The 21,559-nt window shown below is 40.6% G+C and overlaps 2 protein-coding genes across 3 annotated transcripts; both read right to left on the bottom strand.

The window, feature by feature from the left end:
• Window positions 1-1,642: 1,642 nt before the first annotated feature.
• p4ha3 (prolyl 4-hydroxylase, alpha polypeptide III) lies at window positions 1,643-16,982 on the bottom strand. Of its 2 annotated transcripts, none has more exons than XM_078166997.1 (13): window positions 16,658-16,982; window positions 14,352-14,506; window positions 14,005-14,228; window positions 10,555-10,704; window positions 10,426-10,477; window positions 10,110-10,273; window positions 8,186-8,365; window positions 5,346-5,410; window positions 4,221-4,380; window positions 4,046-4,108; window positions 3,422-3,490; window positions 2,835-2,931; window positions 1,643-2,285 (listed from the first exon to the last, which is right to left on the bottom strand). In XM_078166997.1, exons 1-13 carry the CDS (start codon window positions 16,843-16,845, stop codon window positions 2,215-2,217), a joined length of 1,638 nt encoding a protein of 545 aa, XP_078023123.1. In that variant the 5' UTR covers window positions 16,846-16,982; the 3' UTR covers window positions 1,643-2,214. The 2 variants fall into 2 exon arrangements, with proteins under 2 accessions (XP_078023123.1, XP_033486683.2); XM_033630792.2 differs by having other exon boundaries at window positions 8,186-8,362.
• Window positions 16,983-19,399: 2,417 nt separating this feature from the next.
• On the bottom strand, window positions 19,400-20,365 carry LOC117259183 (odorant receptor 131-2-like). Its single transcript, XM_033630437.2, has one exon. The coding sequence runs from the start codon at window positions 20,363-20,365 to the stop codon at window positions 19,400-19,402; it is 966 nt and encodes a 321-aa protein (XP_033486328.2).
• Window positions 20,366-21,559: the final 1,194 nt, after the last annotated feature.

Raw genomic sequence — 21,559 nt, 5'->3', positions numbered from 1 at the left:
GCAGAGGGAAGCACAGATCTTTCCATTAGGGGTTACAAAGCAGGCTCACTATCAGCAGTATTATATGTAGTGATATTCTGTCTTTTTCTAGATTAAAAGAAGCTTGCTGTATTTCTGCTTCATTCTATTTTGCTGTTGCTAGATGACGTCTCAGTCAGTCAGACTTCAAGTCTATACTTCCATCAGTTGTGCTAATGAATGACACTGTAACAAGTAATCAGCTAGTTCTCAAAGTCTTTCACAAGTTTCCCAACATGTTAAAACTTACTGTATGGACACAAAGTGTTGAGGCACGCATAATGGTTTGTCACGTATGCTATAGGGAGTTTGGACTATGCTCCTGCATGGCAACAAGTCCCTCTGCAGCTATGTTTGTTGTGGTGATCATAGTAACAGTGAGGGCCACTGAGGGTGTATGGGAAGAGTTCAGAAAAAAGCCCTTTGACTTCTGGAAAAGATCAGGCCTCAGGTTGTGAGATGGACCTCTGAAAACTTTACTCTCAACCTGCTTTCCTGGATTTCCTTGTTTATTATGATTTGACAAAAAGCATCTCAAATTCCCAGACACGAATCTCTGCTGCCTCTAGTCAAACTGAAAATCTGATTAGCATAGCACATAAAAAGAATCATTGTAACTTATCTGACTATAAAATACATTTCTAAGTTGTTGCAAACCTTTTGTAAATTTGTGTATATTCTTTAAATTAAATAAACTTGTGGTTTCAACTGTTTTGAGTCCAAAAGTAGGTATAACTGTGTTTTTAATGGCATGGATACTTGCAATGAAACTGATTAGAGCTTCAGAAAAGCAGCGTCTTTCTATCCATCAATTCCAAGGGGAAATAATCAAGTCCTGCTGTTTAGTGTGCACACAGGAATGTGCAATATGCATCCAGTATACAGCCCCTGCTTATATTTTCCGTGTGTCAGTATGTGCATTAGGAGCGTGTCTGTTTGTGTACACTGTGGGGAGCTGGAAAGAAAACATTTATCACTGTGACGGAGCAGAGGTATTATTCCTCTGTCACCCCCAAAGATCCCTTTATTCAATCTGCAGAATGCCCCCCAAAAAGGTCACATATAAAAGTACCTTACTGCACAAGCTCTTAATACTGTGTATGGTCTTTCTCACTCTGCTTTAAGATGGGTTATGACCTACTTAGGCACAGAAATCTCACATATCTGATTGGTATGCAGATAGATTGGTTGTGTGAGTTCAGACATGAAGTTAGAAGCAGACGTGTTCCCAATCACTTGGCGTGCAGAGCGTGAGTAATGATGACCAGCCTTTTGGAGCTCAATAAGAGGCTGACAGATCTGGTTCATCTGTTCCATTATACAGCCAGTTATTGAGAGAGTCTCCCACAGGAAGCGATGACCACATCGTCCAGTCAGCTGGGAATAAACAGGCACACTCACAATGATTGGTTCCTTTGACTCATAGCATCAGTCTGAACTGCAGTCCTGAGGTCTGAGATAACCCATTACAGAATGACTTCAACCCAAATCCGTGTTCTTAATCTGCATTGTTGAACACAGACATTGCCTTTAAAGTCCTAAAACTGGTACAACAATGCTCTGTGTTTGCTTGTTCCAGCACTTCATGGAAGCGTAATCACATTTAAATTCATTTGAACATTCAAACAAAAACAGCATTTTATTTTTGGCTGCAACATTACATAACATAGAAAATTCTAGTTGCTTTGTGCATCACATTAAACACTGTGTACTGTGATTCAGGCACGTTAGGTGTCTTTGTGTGCGCAAAGTACATCAGTGTTGATTTGTAATGACAAACCCTTGAGTGGGCCCAGTGTGGGCTGCAACATGTCAGTTTTTGAGCAAGGAGGCAAACAGCCCTGCACAGTTAAGTGAAACCAGCACAGTGTGTGAAGGCAGAGGCCTCTCTCCATCTGCAGGAACTGGCCAGTAGGAGCAGGAGAGCGTTTGGCCTCTGGGGGCTGATTGCCAACTGCCCCAGTCCTCTTCTACCCCGCCTCTCGTCTGTGTCCACTCCAGCACTGTATGCTTCAGGCTCCCTGGGGCCCGGGGCTCCAATCACAGACGCAGGCTGCCCCATAACGGCTTTCGCCTCCCCTGCCTGTGTGCTCACTTTCTGGCTCCCTCCTTCTCTCCACCCGCAAGTGTGCCTCTCAATTGTAGAGGCTGGCTCTTGTACTCCAGAAAAGGGGCCCAGCTATCGCTCCACCCCTCTCACTCTTCAGGATTCAGGCTGCAGCGATGATGGAACTCCTGGCCATGCTCATGGATCCATTTGTTTGCAACTGGAACATAAAGAAAGATGCATACTAGGTTTAACATCTTAAAAAAAACGCAGAAATAAATGTTTGCATCTTTTAAACATTTGGATAATTGTCTTTGAAGCCCTAACATTAATTTATCATTATGTATAAGGTTGCTAAAAACATCACAGCCACCAAATGCTTCTGCAGCTGCTCTGTGAAGATTAATATCCTTCTGTGAGATTAACTGGGTCCCTAACACATATTTCGGGAGTTTGATGGTCTGGGGCCAACCGGCAGCAGATGTTCAGCTTCCAAGATGAGCGCTCTGTGTGTCTGAACTGCACTTTGTAACATCTCTAAATGCATAATGCAGCACAGATGTTGCCTCGCTCTTGTACATTAGCTCCTGTACGACAAGAAAGCTGAACACTAGACCATAGTGATGATGCAAAAAAAGCCTAATCTTTTTAAAAAGAGAGCAAGGCAGACTCTGATAAATTGCTGTGCCTTGTTATTTTTCATACTGACATCACTGTTTGGCTCCTGTGGACAGCATCATCACATCATACCAAATCTACTGACTCTTACCCCATTTGTCTCCAATGAGCACCGGACAGCCAGCATGCAACGTGTCCACATCTCCTTGACCATTTCTGTGGAGATTCCACCAGAAAATGGCAGCTTTCTGTAAAATGAAAAACAACATAAAATATTTTCAGTAAATTATTACAAATATTTCTACAAAATATCAGTAAGTAGTGAAAATGGCCAATCACAGTGTAACAACAAGAGACACTCACAAGAGATCCCACAGTTACACTGTGTTATTAGTCTTTTTTATCAGTTTAATAGGTTCAGTTATGTTCTGTATAAACAGCCAGGAAGTGAAATCTCAACAAAAATGAAAAGTGAAAGGTTAAACCCCAGGAATGGCCTGGTAAACCTTCCACTTATTTCTCGACTGAAAAAAAAACAGCCTCAATCTCCACTGAGGCTCAACTATACAATAACAGCATTATCTCATGGCAGTTGTTGCCATAATTTGACCTTTTAGCATTTTGACAGCTGCAGTGGAGACTGTGAGGCACAGCGTGAGGTGAAAAGGATCTAGCCTGAGGCAAAAATGACATGAAGACAAAAGAGCAGCTCATCTTAGACATTCGCAGACTGTTTACCTCCACGACCGGAACGCTGAAGTTGGCGTAGATGAAGGCTGTGGACCCACCTGCCTCGACAGGGCTGAGCTGTGGAAAAGGACATTCCTTCAGAGCTGTGTCTTGTGTTTATGTGCTCGTGTTATAAAAAGCCACTCTGCCTGCTCCACTGTTTTAAAAGCCTCACAAAAAGTCTTTCTTTTTTTAATCACTTTCCAATTGTACTCAAATGTTCATATGGGATTCTTAATGATAATAACAAAACTATTAATATATGATGCCAAAACAGAGTTAAAAAGCACTTAACAGATTAGCTGCAAAATAAAAATTGATTAAATGAATGGAAGAAAAAAGACAGGGGCAAAAGTATAGACATAGGCTGTAATATAGAAGCCAAAGACAAAATTCAGAGTTTGGTTTAAGTTTGTTGCATGACAGAACATCCATAAAAGTGTAATTTAAGCACTGAAGTCACATCTAGTCACAGTTTCTCAGGCAGATTGTTCCAAAGGCCTGCAGCACTCATGGCAAAGGCCTGACCTCTGTGTTTCTAATTTAGACTCTGCCGCAGCAGGAGCAGGAACCTGCCCAACAAACTCTGGCTACCAGGGTCAAACAGGGTCACAAGAGCAAGACTTCACTCACATAAATCATGAAGGTTGCCACTCGATTCCCAGTTTTCAGCCTGAACACAGGACTTGAGGGCGACTGGAAAATTGAAAAGTTGATAAAAGAATAATGTTGAATAATGCAAAGACAACATGCAGCATGCAAAGTCCATAGCAATATAATCAAGTACTGGAACTCAAAATCAGCTTACTGTTGCATGGTCAAAGTGAGGCTCATAATGGCCGCCAATTCCATAATTCACTACTTGCAGGTACTCGCCATATGGATGATTCACGTTCAGACCTGTGAGCATAGAGATCCTCTGATCCATCTTCCCGACAGTGGAGTGTGCTGAGCCCTTCAGCCATGCACTAGAAATAAAACACACTAATAAATGACAGCTTACAGTGTAAAAAGAATATCTATCATCATTTACAGGCTTAAGTTTCATTTCTAGGGACTACAAGTGTTATGAGTAACCATGGTCTGAAATTAGCACCCATTACCCTTCAAATGCAGGTAAATTGTCAGCAGTGGCGGGTAACATCGCAAGACTATGTGCCACTTTGACAGACAGAGAAAAGGCACAACGGAAAGTAAGACTGGCATATGATTAGACAGAGATACATATTTGAAAGCCGCTTGCAACTGCTTCATGAAAGCAAGCTGTTGGCCGTAGAATCTTTGGCTCACAGTATAAGTTTGTGACCAGAATTGTAATGAATGCACATCAATAAAACGACGTGCACACATACATACACGCCCATGTATTACTGTATCAGCTTCACTGCCTCATGTGTCAGTTTCATCAGAAGGAATATAGTGCTCCAGGGATGACAGTTACCATCACACTGGTTTTCTCATCCAAAAGCCTACGGGATTTTGGACTATTGCCGAAAATAAGGTCTGTGGCAAACAAACGTTTATGATACTTACAAGTTTTGTTTAGCAGGGTAATCTTCACAGATGAGCACCATTTTCATGATTATTGAAATGTAATCACCAGAGGTAAAAACCTCCCTGTATGACATGCAGTGATATAAACTTCTGCACATAGCGGGTTATCATGTATGTGTGCATGTTCACAGTACCTCCACAAAATAGGGCTCCCCAAAAGCCACATTGTAATTCAAGTACTGGAATTTACCATGCATGTTTTTTGTGTAAATATATCAAACATTGAATGATATCATTCTTAACATAAGTGATGTCTAAATGGTCTACATGTTATTCCTTTATCTAGCACTTTAGATTTCAAAAGTGGCAGATAAACTTTCTGAGTGGCGGACAAGACCCTGTTTAGACCCTGTAAATAAGTGTTGTAAGTCATTTGTACCTCTTGCTGATGCGATACTCTGCTGTTGCTTGTTTCTCTCCAGCTGCCACCACAGATCGTCTCAACTGGACAGCAAAGACAGAAAACAGCATTTTATGAGTGTGCAGTTGTTGCAGCAGCCAAGCTTTTATATGCAGCTGCAGGCCGTGAAAAAATGTGAGTAATAGCGTGACGAGATGCTTCAGTGACATGTTCAAAATAAAAACTGAAAGCAGATATGACAAAATCCAGAATGTGGATGCAAAAGGTCGTGATGATGGACTTCCATTATTTTCTAATCCTGCAACCCAGTTCTTGGAGGAGCCTTTATGGATTTCATAAACCCCTCTTCAACTACAGGTATCAGTTTCAAGTTTCATTTTATCTTCACCTTGTCAAAGTGCACCTTTAAAAAAAGTCTGGAATGGAGTGTGGGGAAGACCAGATGTTTTGGACGGAGTTTGCCCTTCGTAAAATTGAGCCCCTGTGATTTATTTGGACTGACTTTGCTTACTTCATACATGCTTTTCAATTTCCAATGAGTACATGAACTTGCACACAATATTTCTGATTCAGTTTGCTAATCAAACTCCTGATGACTTCCAGGCATCTTATTGCCACGAGAGACATTATGTCATGAATTTCTAGGCTGGCACAAAAGAGGGAATGTTGTAAACAAACACACTAACAATATCTCATTTCACAGATCAATTAATTGTCAAAAAAACAATACAACAACAGATCTGTTAACTCCAAACAACAGACCTGTTTTATAGGCTGTGGGATCCAGCACGATCAAAGTGTAAACCATGCTCATAGTCCTTAACAAATGCTGCTCACTGCTTCAAACTAACACCATACCCAGGGCCTGCTTTCAATAAACCCACAGGCTGACATAATGATGAAATAAGTACAGGGGTTTCCATCCGAGCAAAGGCTGGAAAACTCATTGAACAATGCCAAAACCTCACAGAAACTATAGGGCACCAATTGAGTTAGCCCACCAAATATTCCCTGAAGAAACTGAGTCAGCTCTGGGGACCGTGCGCTGTAGCTTTCCATTAAGTGAGCAGAAAAGTGATAGTTGCTTTCATATAGATACTGAGGCTCCATGATAGTGGGCTGAATATTTACCAGTGGAGCTCTGCAGGGTTATTTGGACAGTTTGAGGCGCTCAGCCAAGTTTTTATAGTAATGTATCCCTCATTCCTTTAGGCCTTGCTAAATGTTTGGAAGCACACCAGCTCTTCCTCCATAGGGTCTTTCCAGGTTCTTTCCAGCAGGAAAAGGTTAGCTTAGACCCCAGCAGCCAGAAAACCTCACAGCAGAGCAGATTATCAAGTAATATGTATGTTCCAAAAAGAAATATTTTTTTATAGGATGCCCTTACTTATTATACAACAAAAGAATTTAAATCTTGTTCAAGGCTTTGTAGCACTATGTTGCCCCTTGACTTCTTAAAGTAGTTCAAGTACTCATGATGCAAAATGGCCCCATTCAGAGCATTATACTATTATATAGGTTGTATTACATTAAAGATTTTTTGTGTTTTCATTATAGAATGAGCTGTTTAAATCTACATACAGAGCACACAAGACCAAAGATTTGTGACAAGACAAGAAACAGGCAACGACTTGCAATGCGCCATTCTGCAATGTTTTAAAAACCTGCAGGTTCACACCAATGCAACTAGATGAGACAGTGCATCATCTCTATGCAACAGCTCTCTGTACTTCCATTCTGATTTGCAGCTTTTCAGGCTTATTTTGTGGCTGAATATAATTTGTAGCTTCTGAAAATATGAACGGGGATAGTGATAGTGAGATGCTGGCTACAGCTGCATATGTAGTAGTGATGAAACAATAGAGGGCTTGGCAGGGACAGAGCACCAAGCAGAGCCGCAAGCGAACATGCTGTCTGCGGCCATTTTGATTTGACCAGCAGACTTCAGTACAAGCCAATTGGCTGTAGAAACAGGTGACATGCTCAAAGAGTATCTTTGACGTGCTTCAAGGTGATGTTCTAAAACCAGCAACCAGCAATTTGACCAGCTGAGCTGCAGGTGACAGCATCAGCCAGCTTGAAAAAATAGTTTTGTCGGAGTCCGTCATGAATTTTCACATCAGCCACCATTGTTCTCCTATATATACTTGGTACACAGAAGAAGTTTCAGTTCTGCAACCTCATTGCTAGGTGCCATTAAGTCCTACACTCTGGACTTTTAAAAGAGGAGGACCACTTTAAATATCTCCATTTGAGTTTGCACTACAAGGCTCAAAGCCTGCCAATTTCATTATAATTTTAATTTCCTAGTAATGGAAAGCTAACATCCGGGCAGATGTCTATGTGTTGGGAAACATCCTGAAATTACAGTGATACTAACAAAGCCAATATTTTCCTGGTAAAAAGCCAGAAAGACAAAGCATATCCTAAACACACAATATGATCAAGAACAGATAAAAATTAATATCTGTAGTAACTGTAGGTGTTAATCAGTTAAAAAGACCTGATTCTTCAATGTGAGACTAAGTTACAGGGCGTTCACTTGATGACATGTTAAATCTATTTTCTAGCATGGTGCGTGTATTTGTTGATTGCAACAAACTTCAACACACTCTGTTGAACTTTTGCTGTTGCCAAGAAAAAATACTTTGCAGCTTCACATTTGTGAGTCCCATGTGCGAACACTCAACAAAACATGGGATTACAAAACTGTTCGAGGACCTAATTGGATCAACTCAAAAAATGCAGAGCTGTCTGTAAAAACATGGCTTATTTTTTCTAATTTCAAATAAGCTGACGTATTGGAGACATGTGGTTTTTATCTGTTAACTTGCAAGGGATAAGGAAAATGCACATACCCCTGGCTGGGCGACCCTCTTGATGTCCTCAACCTCTGTGTCAGTGATGAAGTTGTGGTACAGGACCACATAGGGCCTCAGGCTCAGCACTTCACGTCTTACTGGCAGCAGTAAAAGCTTAGGATTCCCATTGGTAAAGTAGTCGCAGAATAGTCTGGGGTTTTTAAACTGCATTTTCTGCTGAGAAAAACAGGCATCTGAGGTCCATTAACAAGATCAAAACAAAAATTCATTTTTTTGTTTTGATCAGCAAACAATTACTCCTAGAATTCTTCACTCCCCACAAAAGAACATTTGACTTTAGGATGATTATAGTCTTTTTATGGCCAAGGAAACCACAATTACAAACTTGTATCCTAATAAACTCTTGAATAAAGGCTGAAACTTGGGAACAAATTTGTGACAAACTACTTGGAGCTGTTTAAAAGACATTTAAAAAAAAGAGGCTTGTTGTGGTTATATTTAGCCATGCTAGCAGCTGGTCCACCACTTAGGTTCAGACTGAAACATCTCAGCAAACAGTGGATGGATTGCTAATCAGTTTTTGTACCGATTCATGGTCCCCAGAGGATGAAACTGACTGACTTTGGTGATCCCCAAGGTTCCCTCTATTGTGTTCTGGTGTCCGTTTGTAGTCTGAGGAGAATTGACGAATAACCTTTAAATGATGGTAAACAGTCCGTGTTGACAGGCGAAGTGCATTGGCTGTCTGCTATCGTCTGAAGATGAGTTTAGCTTTATATTAGCTTTATAAAAATTCATCTGCATTCATATAAAGATATCTGAGAGACAGGCCGAAATGGCCTGTACATAGAAGAGGAAGTCTTGGCCCAGATATCAACTGGCTACACAAGATCAGCCCACCCTCCACTTCTGCCCTGTTTACTGAGCCTCTTTCTACATCTACATTGCACCTTTTAACATTATACATCCAGCAGGACAAAAATCACTGCTGGCTACTGAACATTTTCTCTAATGTAAATCTAATGTAAACATGCAAAGGCAGATGAATAACATATGAAACATCTGATTTCTAAATGAAAAAGAGGCTGAGAAATTGATTCATGCCTTTATTTCAAGTGGACTCAACACACTTTTTGCTGGCCTCCCAAAAAACACCATAGAGAGACTTCAGCTCATTCAAAACTGCAGCCCGGCTATTAACCACAACCAAGAGGAGACAGCACATCAGGCCAGTCTTAGCTGCTCTTCTCTGGCTTCCTGTTACATTTTAAGCTCCTCCTCTTCATAGACAAAGTCCTACATGGGCTAGGATCAAGCTACATTGCTAACTCCCTTGTTAACTATTTGCCTCCAAGAACACTGCGATCATGTGCTGCTGGTTTATTTGAGGTTTCCAGTAGCAGCCAGAAAAAACTATGGAACACACTACCCACAGATATCAGGGAAGCTAGCTCCCTTAATATTTTTAAATGAAAGCTAAAAACGTATCTGTTCACTTTAGCCTTGACCAAGCTCTAACTTCCTGATACAGGTCTGAAACTCTGTCTTTTTTACACTGTGACTTTCTGTTAATGCTTCACACTGCTGCAACTCTTTTAAAATCTTACTTGATTTTATTATTTATAGTTTTACAATTCTGATTTTATGAATCACTTCTGTTTTATGTTCATTCTGTGTGTTTTCATGTGAAGTACTCAGTGCTTATACTGCCCTTATTGTAAAGCACTTTGTGCTGCATTTCCTGTATGAAAGGTGCTACATAAATAAAGTTTATTATCTGATTTATTGTACAACCCTGAATGAATCAATATGCTGTTGTAAAAGCTGAATTCCAGTGCACATTTGGTTAGTATGATACGATTAAGAATACTGTGGTTGATATATTAACTTATTCCTGATCCCTCCCAGATATTTTCCTAACACACGTTATGTGTTCAGAATGATTAACTGTGATGAAAACCTGAGAGCCTTGTGTCTGGCAGAGTCTCTCGTAGGTGTCCCGGGTAGTTAAGTGACTGGAGTTGGGTCTCCTCAGCCCATCGCCCCTCATTGATATGGGTGGACTCTTAACCAGCAGCTTCTCGTATTTGTCAACGTTCTGCAAAACTCTTCCATTCATTGGATCTGAGAGGAAATGTGTAATGAGAAGTCACAAATTACATGGCATGTTTTTTATTTAAGGTGCAGGCTTCAGTTTAGAGAGGCCAGATCCCATACATTTTTATGCACCACAGACGGGATTAAAGGAAAAGGACATGTTAAATGAAAATAATTACCATGATGCAGTAATTCCTGAGATAAACTGAGAGCGTAGGAGACGTTCCCTGTCTGAAACAATGAGAGGAATTTAGGGCAGTGCAATCCATCAATCATCTTCCACATATGTAAAGTGTCCTTTTACCTACTTTAAAGTGAGAGAAGGCCAGGTGGTCCAGAGCGTCCTCTAAAGTTCCTTCATTCTCAGGGCTCCACTCGCCTCCTGTTCCCCTGAAGAGACGCACCGACTCCTCCAACCACTGCACCGAGTGGTAGTAGTCTTCCTGCTCGTAGGCCACCTGGATAAAATAACACTTAGGTTACAGCCAGTCATTCTGAAGGTGGCTCAGTGTCAGCCTGTTCTGTTGTGTTCAGGCACTGGAATGGATGACCAAATGTCAGCCCTCTGATCCATGTGCATGCACAGTTGTCAGATTTGACTATGCTTTATAGTCACATCCAGTTAGCAGCTATCAGTCAGGCTAGCTTTGGGCCGGTGCCAGCAGCCAGAATCGGACCAGTTTCCTCAGCATTAAGATGGCATCATGCTGTCACTCTCGCATGCTGAATTTAGGCCTTTGGACCAAACCATTTTGGCTACTTCAACGTACTTTGAATTGGGTTACAAAAAAATGGCATTTTCCACTGATGGCAGGTAGGAGGAATGCAGAAATGTGATGTGAAATAGAGTAGTAACCCACAAAATATGAGACTTAAAAACTTGGAGGAATCCTGTTGGATGAATTTAACTCTTTGGAACCTTTATAAGATGTCTGTGATTGTTTCTGTGCTGTGTTTTGTTGTGCTCCCTCCTGGGATCAAACCAGGAGCCCTCTTGCTGTGAGGTGACCACCACACCACTGTTCCACCCTGATTTGACAATTATTTTCTTAACTGTTAAATTAATAATTTAGTCAATAAAATATTTCATTTACTATCATACAAGATGAAGAAAAGCAGCAAATTTTCACATTTAAATAAGTATTTCACTGCTGGAAAGATGATCCTTTCATAAAACTAGGTTGTCTGTGTAGAAGCAAGATGTAAATATGTTTTAAACTGGTGCTACATGACCATAGAAAACAGAGGAAAAGGGCTTTGGTATTTGCCTTAAGAGGGAGAAAACCTGCAAACACCAGAATGCACTGCATCACTCTGGACCAATAAACGCCCCTACTGATGGGTGACATAATGCGAGCTTGTGGATAGAGCTACATGTCTGTTGATCAAAGAACACCTTGAGTGTTATTTTCACAGTCAGAAAATCCTGAATACTGGCTACAGTCTATCTCTTCAACTGCTCTCAAACCTCTTTTGTAGCTGACTTGACCTGATTAAGTAGGTGCTAACTACAGGCCTGACAGCACCCACACAGAAACAGTGTGACACTGGCTCCCCCTCATCACAGATTATATTCACAACCCCTCCAGATAGGACACAAACAGAAATTCCAGTGTACTGTTTAACCCCCCAAACACACAAACTCACCACGCAGCTCAACTAATAACACACACTTGACTTATCTACCCGTCCACACACCCAGTTCACAACATTGCACACCATAATTTGTGAGCTGTAACACTCTAAAGACCCAATGAATCCTTAAAATAGTTAATTTTCTGCAGATCTCAGAATAGCCTGAGAGAAGTATCAGTTGTTATTCTGCTGAAAAATGCCTTTAAATGTAACAAACAAGCTACAAACATGTGTTAACAGACCTTTTTGAAGAGCAGTTTAACAGCCATATAAAAGCACGTGAAGGCGTCTCTGTTACTGACAACACCCTAAAACTAAGCATCTCTGTTTACAGATCGTGTCAGCTAATCTCAGCCTCAGTACAAGTGAAGGCAAGCTTTGCTCCAAACGCTTCTACTGTGTGAGATAATGTCTTTTCCATACAAGAGGATGTCTCTCCCACACAGCGCCCTGCCCTTACACATCACCGCTGTACATAAACAGTGGAATTTATAGAGGGGAAACCTTTTTTTCTTTAATACTTGTATAATAGTATATTCATATTCACATGAGGCAGATTCCCAGGCACGCATTGGGAACAAAAATCCACTTTTCCAAGCTGACTTCCTGGATTCCCACCACACACTAACTGACAGGTTTGGAATAGAGGTATTTAGCAGACCTTTGTAATAGGATGCTTATCAGAGGGGGACATTTTAACAGCTACCAAATCTGTCAGTCTCATTACTTTATACAAACACTTGTAGTTTATTTTTCTCTGACAAGTGACAGAGAAATGTTTCAACACAATCTCATCATGTTTTCTTGCTGCATTTCAGGAAATGCAGAGGTGAGAGGTAAGCATCATTTACTTAAGAAGTAAGTACGATTTTGAGGTACTTGTGGTTTACTGTTTCCATTTTATGTTACTTTAAACATACTTGAACAAATTTCAGAGGGACATACTGTGCTTTTTCAGCCCAGTTGCCAAAAGAAAATGTTGGCATTGTGCATTTCTGCAAACCATGACTATGTTACATTTGGACATTTCATAAGTATCATATCAACATTTCAAGTGATGCAGTTCTGATTATAGATATGAGCTGACTTTGCCATCAGGAGGTGAAGTGGATAGTGAAGGGGTGGCGTGACAGCTAAGCAAGATGGCTGCCAAGCTGCAGACCTCTGTTGGAGACCAAGAAACAAAACTGGTTGTTTTTTAGCGAGACATCAGCAGCATTTCCAGCAGCAATTTTGCCACCCAGCCTGGTATTTAAAGCCAAAATATGATCTCTAGTCTAAGCATAAAGAGACGTAAAGTTTCAACATATCTGCTACACAATACCACATGAAAGTTACATATTTGTGATTTACAGAAAGGTACAATGCCAACATTTCCTCTGCCAATGGGGTTGACTGTTTACTTTGCAGCATTTATTTGCAAGCTATAATGTTTAATTACTTTGCAGATTAAGATTTTATAAAAACTAATACATTGGTGAAGATCAAACCTGTGATTTCTGACCTTTATGGCATGTGCCCTTTTTCAAAAAAACTGAATAGTTGTGGCCTCTTGTCATGAGTTACCAAGGACTAATCTCCCCTGTTAACCCCAAAAACAGATGATTTCATTTAAATAACTTGTGTGAAATATTGGAAAGTTGTATGTCTTTAGGCCTCAAAGATAAGAGAGAAGTTAAAAATAAATAAACAAATATACAATCGTGTAGTAGATCTCTGTCATTAACCATCTCATGACCCCTCAGATTCATCATATAAATCCTTGGAGGGGATCAACCACGAGACTGGTAGCCAGACTAAACTATCTCACTGTGCATTAAGTAGTTAAAACTAGCTCCACCTCAACCAGCTACAACAGTAAAATGCTGCTACACATTGTTGCACCATGTAAGAGGTAATTTCTCTGCAGTGTGAGAACTTTTACTTTTGATACTTCGGGTATGCTGCTTACAATACTTGTTTGTTTACTTAGGTAGGACTTTGAATTGAACTTGTAATGGAGTATTTTTAGATGATGGATTTGGTCCTTTTACCAAAGTAAAGTATCTGAGTACTTCCTCCACCAAAGGAAATGAGTAAAATCAATAAGAGGAAGCAATAAGGAGAAATAATAGATTGTGTACCTTTCCAACCAGAAAGCAGTCATCACCAGATAGCGGGACAGACACTGTAGGCAGGTAGATATCAATAGGTTTGCCATTAGTGACTCTCTGGAAACGGCCCTTTACGAGGCTCGCAACTTGGAGAGCATACACATCCTGCAGCCTCATCAGCCCCTTGGCGGCCCCCTGGAGGTCCTCCAGTTTGGGCAGATCAGCCTCTTCCTCCTCATAACTGGACCTGAGAGCTGGACAGCAGAGGGCCAAAAGGTGAACTGTCAGGAGGGGGTTGGGTGGTGACATCAGAGACGTGTGGGGGGGTGTTTAGTTATCACCACCAGATGTGTCTGTAAAGAAGGCAGTGAGCCAACCTTGTGCGTTCTCCTGGGCTTCGTTGCTGTAAACTACATTCAGCCACTCTGACTGCAGCCGCTTGATCAGGGTGAATGCCACTAGAGGGTTTGCCATCGCAGTTGCTGGGCCTTTGTAAAGGTCAGTGTGAAGGTCGGACACTTTGGCATAAAAGCTGTGGGAAAGACCATACACTATGGTTACAGAGAAAGGCATTGTTTAGTTGAGTATATTTGTTCAAAATAGTATAGACAAACTGATTAAACCTGGTAAGTAATGCAGACAATACAGTGGAAATAAACATTAGTGCATCACAAAGCAAAATGACAAAGATATGCAGAGACAACAGCTGTGATACCAAATGCAGGGTTACTCCTGGTTCCTAAAGTCTCCAAAAGTAGATCAGGAGCCAGAGCCTTCAGCTATCAGGCTCCTCTTCTGTGGAACCATCTTCGGGTCCGGGAGGCAGACACTGTCTCCACATTTAAGACTTTACTATTTGATAAAGCTTATAGTTAGGGCTGGCTCAGGCTTGTTTTGGACCAGCCCCTAGTAAGGCTGACATAGGCCTAGTCTGCCGGAGGACCCCCTATGAAACACCGAGCCCCTTATCTCCTTCTCTCTCTCACTAGTTTCTAAAAAGTTGGTTCTTCTTCACTTGCTAACATTCATGTCCCATTACCGCATGTCACTAACTCGGCTTCTTCTCCCGCAATTTTGTGCTCCACTGTCTCGCAGGTTCCCTCGTATCGCAGCTACACCTGGATGGTGTGACGTGGTTGTGCCGCTGTCTCAGTTTCTCTCTCTGTCTCTGTCTCTCTTTCTGTATCATTTTGTCATATGAGTTACTGCAAATTCATTATGTTGATCTGTTCTGTACGACATCTATTGCACGTCTGTCCATCCTGGAAGAGGGATCCCTCCTCAGTTGCTCTTCCTGAGGTTTCTACTATTTTTTTTCCTTGTTAAAGGGTTTTTTTGGGGAGTCTTTCCTTGTGAGGGTCCTAAGGACAGAGGGATGTCATATGCTGTAAAGCAATGTGAGGCAAATTATGATTTGTGATATTGGGCTTTATAAATAAAACTGAATTGAAAAACTGAACCATCCAAAAACATGCATATACTAAAATTAAAGAAATAATTGTAATGATCATACAAATCATATCAGAAAACATGATGACTATCAATAGGTACAATTAAAGGTGCAGTGTGTAGGATTTAGTGGCATCTTGCATAGCAGCCCCTCCACAATGAAAAAAAAAAGAAGATTTTTTTAATGTGGAACTGCTTTATTCGGTGTTTTTTTGCCAGTTTTAATCACCTGGTCCATTTGTTTTGGAGAGGAAGACACCTCTGTGGAGAATTTGACTCCCCGTAAAACCTCCTGAACAACAAACACTTTAGTAATTCTAAGCTGGGAAGTTTTAGCTGTGTGCAGTCTGTACTTCTTAGCGCCAGATGCCAGTAAGTCTCCCTAAATCGTATACACTCCTCCAAGAAAGTTGTTTATGAAAGGGATTTATGAAGTGTTGTCCCATATGATAATATACAGTTTTAGACATTTTATATGAAGGATGGAAAGCTACCATCACCACTGTAATCATCACAGATATTGTTAAAACAGATGAATAAAGCTGATGCATTACATTACTCATTTTCCAACCTCACACCACAAAAAGGCACCACAATTAGGCTGTTTCATGGTGAATAAGGGCTCCTCCATGGAATTAGAGGCACACAGAAACTTTTGAATCATGACGATAAATTGGTGGGAAGTGACTGAATAAGTCTTGCTCCCCATCCATTATGGAGGTTTCTCAGTGGAAGAAAGTGCAGCTAATTAAAGCTTTACAGGGTGTTATTCCCACGAGTTTGGACAATGAAGTCAAATGAATAAACTGGAAATCAGACATGAATTGATAATTACACAAAGTGACTTGTTTTATTTTGGTGGGCTTGTGTAAAATTGGTGTAATTTAATTCAAATGAGATTCATTTAAATGCGAGATCTGTGGGTCTGAGAATTTGACTATATCCTATTTAAACCCCTCACATGTTCTCATATAATCATGCCCAAACACTTGTTCCATTATGACTTACTGTCTGGCTGAGGGTTTGTCACAGTCTGGTATCCATGCCATTAGGATAAACTTTTCTTAAACTGAAGCAGAGCTGTGATGTAGAGCGGATTTGTCCTTTAATTCTCCACATACAGTTCAGATGTGCAGTGCTGTCTCTCAGGATTGTGCACCCCCAAAGCTCTGGGGAAATCAATCAACAATCTAACTCCATCTCCAGTGTGACATCATGCATGCGAGTCACTCACCGCTTGATGTCCTCCAGTCTCTCCATCTCGTGGTCAATGTAAGTTCTCAGGTAATCGATCAGCTTCCGTTCAACGCTGATCGCCTGCCTCACGTTCAGCAGCGACGTGTACATTTCACCTAAAGACACGGGGATCACAGACACACACAGGAAACCCCAAATAAAGTAAACACACGCGGGACACTTCATCTCCAGATAATAAACGTGTTCCTTTCTTCAGCAGCGGCTCCTTTCTCTCTCTCTGTCTGAGGACCTGCAGGATCTCCAAACGTGCCTCTAGCGTCCACACGGGGATCTCCATCTGCTCTGAGATCAGCTTTCTTTCTTCTTCTGTTTATGGGACTGACCTGCAGCCTGAGTCCAGTCAGGACAATTAGATCCTCATTACAGCCCGCAGCCGACGGGTTTATTTGCACTGTTAATAACAGGGATACATAAAACTTTATGGAGTTTGGGTGCAGCGCCAGTCTGTGGAGGCTGCACATTCAGTTTGAGCTGAGATTCATGCACATAAAAGGATGAAAATGGATTTAACCTTGATATAATTAATGCACCACTTTCATTTCACTTATTATTATTATTATTATTATTATTATTATTATTATTATTATTCTAAAGTAGGTTATCGGGGTAAATCATTTGACCACTTACAAATAAGTCAAATGGAGTCAGAGCGACACCTGCAGGTAAATGCCCTGTACAACAAGCAGACTGCCAGTTTAAAGCTGCACAGTAAAGACATATATATATATATATATATATATGGGTCCTCTACTAGAGGCCTGGGAGTTTGAGGGTTCTGCGCAGTATCTTAGCCGTCCCTAGGACTGACCTCAGATGTTGTACCTGGAATCTGCTGGATCCACTCTCCCAGTTTGGGGGTCACAGCCCGGAGTGCTCAGATTAGCACTGCCATCAATGTTGCCTTTACTCCCCACATCTTTTCTAGCTCCTCTTTCAGCCCTTGGTATTTTTCAACTATTCCAACTATTTTTTATATCCTTAGTTTCTTGAGGAAATATAACCAGCTTGTCACACAGACTAAAATAGTCCATTGTAACTTGTTTGGGGAGTTAAGAAGGATTTCCAGTATCACACAAACTAAAATTTAAACATTTTAGTGTCCTTTATTAACAGTATTCCATGATGGAGCATGCCCAGAATTTAGGGGACTGGACTTGAACAATTTTCAGGGCCATTCTGTCACAGGCCAGGGATGTACCCCGGCCCATTGGCTCATTTGCTCCCTTCTGAAGGGATAATACCACGTAGGCTATTATCAACTCCTGTGCCCCAGGATATCCTTGGTGTAAATTCGTGTTAAATCAGATCTTGTGGGCTTATTAGATGTTTGTGTGAGCTAAACAGAGCTGCATAACTCCTCCTGATGGGTGTATTTTTCTTAAAGATGTTGAATCTATTTGTCACAGTACTTTTGAGGCCTGACAGCAATGGCTCAATGTTATGTCTGAGCTTTTTTTTCCCTTTTAAAACTTGGGTTATTATTTTCGAGACACTCCTTGTCACCTGTATGGAAACTTCAGAAACAACTGATGAGTAATATTTGGCTCTACAAATAAATATTTATGGATGATGTGACATAACAATTGTTATGTCTTCAGTAATAGATTACTTCATTTTATTGATCATAAAACAATTGTGTTTGTAATATTCCCATCATATGGAATGTGATGAGTTAAGATTAAGCAATAAGGTTAAGAGAATACAATACATCCTCGCAAGGAAGGTCTCTTCTCAGGCTGCACTACTGAAACAAACTGTTTTTTGGGTTTTTTTCTTTTCAAAAATAAAAAAAATATTGAGTTATCAGCTGAAATGTTACTGACTGCTTAAATGTATGTTCAATTTCTTTAACTCTGAAATCAATATGGTAAGTGTAATGCAGTTTACAAAGAAACATTGCATTTAGATTTTGATGAATCACTTAAATTTAACCTAGAAATTCCATTTAATGTATGTAAAAGGTCCTGGTTGTGCATGTTTGTGTGTGTGTATTTCAGGCCTGTGTGTGTATATGTATATGACAATTGAAACTTTTTATGTTCTTACAATATAAATTATCACGTTAGAACAATAAACTTTTCACATTATAAGGTAATACTGACCCATTATTTTTTTCCTGCTGTGGCAGCAATACACTTCCATAAACAACAAACCAATAGTTGAAACAAAGACATTACAATTAACCACGTTATTATTTTTCACCTAAACAAAGTCATCATTTTCATATGAAAGATGACTTAGCATAGAAATGCACAACAGAAGGCAAACATTGTGAATAATTTATGTGGTCCATAGATATCTGTTCACTTTTTATTGGAGATACAAATATGAGATTAGCACAACAACATGATTTATAGGCACTTACATGACACATATTCACAGGTAGGCCTATAATTTTTATATTTTGGGCCCCCAAGGAGACAGTGGCTTGCAGGGTTACACTCTGTATTTCTTATTATTCTGATATTTATGTTGTCAAGATCAACACTAAACAAAAGTAGCCCATCCTTGGGATAAAAAACATGAGACGTGTAACACAGCCGTGATAAATTTTGTATATACAGTTTTGTACCAAGAAACTGCACTCTGATTTGTGCATGGAAATATCAGTGCACTATCAGGAAGAGGGGCATCAAAGATATGGTGTCTTTTGTGAATTATGGTTTTTAAATATCTGTAATAGAGTCTAATCACAGTGGATTACAGAAGGCTGATAGTATTAGCTTGCCTGCAACTTGTCCTGCAGCTTGCCTCTGACACCAGGTTTGACTTTGTCTGAGCAGCAGGGGAAAGTTTCCCTGATGCAGCCCCTGAGACTCTGATCTCTAAAGCCATAGATGAGCGGACTGAGAAAGCGTGGAGTAAGGATGAAACAGAAAAAGTTAAAAAAGGCAATGTCCTCTGGCAACCAGTTGGCATGCAGCACTATGAGAGTTTCAGTGATCGGATAAGTGAAGGCCAACACACATAGCAGCAGCTGAAAGCCGTGTAGCAGCACAGTGTGCATGGCTTTGTTCACAGACACTTTATCTTGTCTCATTTTCCTGGTTTCCAGCAGGATTCTCACATATGTAAAGATGATGACAACAGCTACTACTGCAAAGAAGAGAATATTTTCAGCAGCACGGAACATATCCTGGATTGGAGATGAGCTGACGATGCTAGATGAGCAAAGCACAGGGGTAGAGAGGATATCCACAGCAGGGTCAATCTCCCCGATGGAGTAGTGAATCACAGGGAAGATACAGCTGATGAGCCACAGGGACAGAATAATGATCCAGATACGGTCTGAGCGCCAGGCGGCCGGGCGCTGCAGGGGATAGAAGATGGCAACATAACGCTCCAGTGACATTGTGGCCAGAATTAAAGGTGTGTTCTGGAAAGTGGCGCTTGAAACAAACAACAGAGGAACACATAGGATAAAAGCAAATTTTACTCTGCCCATGACAAATAGGAAGAGCAGCACAGAGAACAAAAGCTGGACAGTGTCATTGATCAGCATGTAGGCAAACAGGATGTAACGTGATGTGTCCAGGAACTGCCTGTGAGATGCAAAGATGTGCAGCATGACAATAATACAGCAGAAGAAGACACAGAAGGAGGGGACCACCACACACACCTTGATGATCACAGACAGGCTTCTGCTGGAAGTTGCATTGCCTGGATATTCAGTCAGATTCTGCATTTTGCAGCTATGCACTGAAGCAAACCTGTGAAAGATGCAATGAGTGAAAAGTCCATACACACACTAAAACACATCCTCAAAATGCTGAATAACTGACAGCAAAACAACACACATATACTTTTCTCTCTTTCCTCAAAGAGACTATTTGCACTGTGGCTGAATACAAATCCAACATTCAGAATACAAGAGTAACAGTTACCTAAAAATGTCTTCATCAGTCTTCATCTGTTCTTCTTATCAATGAACAAAATCTGTGGGATGTCCTTCCCCTTATCTTAAGTGTTCGGCCCAGTTCAGATCTGTTTGACTTGCCCGATTCCTCCAGAGATACATTACTTACATGATATCATCATACTGCATGATGTTTCCCATTAACTGATATTTCAGTGGGGAGATGAGTTAGATACATTATATAATTATATGTGTAACACACCCGTTAAGCAGACAACCAGTTCTCAATGTGAGGCATCAAAATAACCTGTTTTGATCGAAATGGCTGAGACAAAAATCAACTAATAACAAAGTTTATATGACAACAGTAACAATAATTACAAGTCATTTAAAGTAGAAAAATATGAGTGAGTAATGTGTGTGAATGTGTGCAGGTCTTTATGAGAAGGACATTGGTTTACAGTCTCAGTCCTCAACAGTAGCTCTGACTGGTTACATGTCACTATATTAGGAGGGATAGCAACAAACAAATCATTAAACTGGGATTCATTACAAAAACTAGAGAGAATGGAGACATCAGAATATAAATAAAATGTAGGTCTGGGTCAACATCAAAATTGTATGAGTGAGTTATAAAAAGGATCATAGGACCTGGCCTTCAGGATTAGATTTGTTGGGTGTGGTTAAGTAATCAAGGAACTGTATAGATGCCTAGACTCACAAGTCAGTCTTTAGACGCTTTGCTTAACTAAAGACTGATGACTTTCTCCCTGATTTTGTGTTTAGATGGGCGGATACAATTTCAGAGTTTAAAAAAACTCCCTACATTGCAGAACCAATAGTAAATCTGCAGGGCGGTCCTTCGGTGGCTCGCTGAACTCTTGTGCTTGTAAACATAGTCCCACTAGAAACACGTGTAGCGGTACAAAATGGCTCAGCCGTGCTCGCAGAAAATGCCGTCAAAGTTAGTGGGTGTTTGTCGCGTTTGCGGCGACACATTCTCGCCAACTAAAAGAAACAAAC

Source organism: Epinephelus lanceolatus, chromosome 4 (assembly GCF_041903045.1).
Source record: "Epinephelus lanceolatus isolate andai-2023 chromosome 4, ASM4190304v1, whole genome shotgun sequence".
Taxonomy (NCBI): Eukaryota; Metazoa; Chordata; class Actinopteri; order Perciformes; family Serranidae; genus Epinephelus; species Epinephelus lanceolatus.
This window is presented reverse-complemented; position numbering and strand designations above follow the sequence as displayed.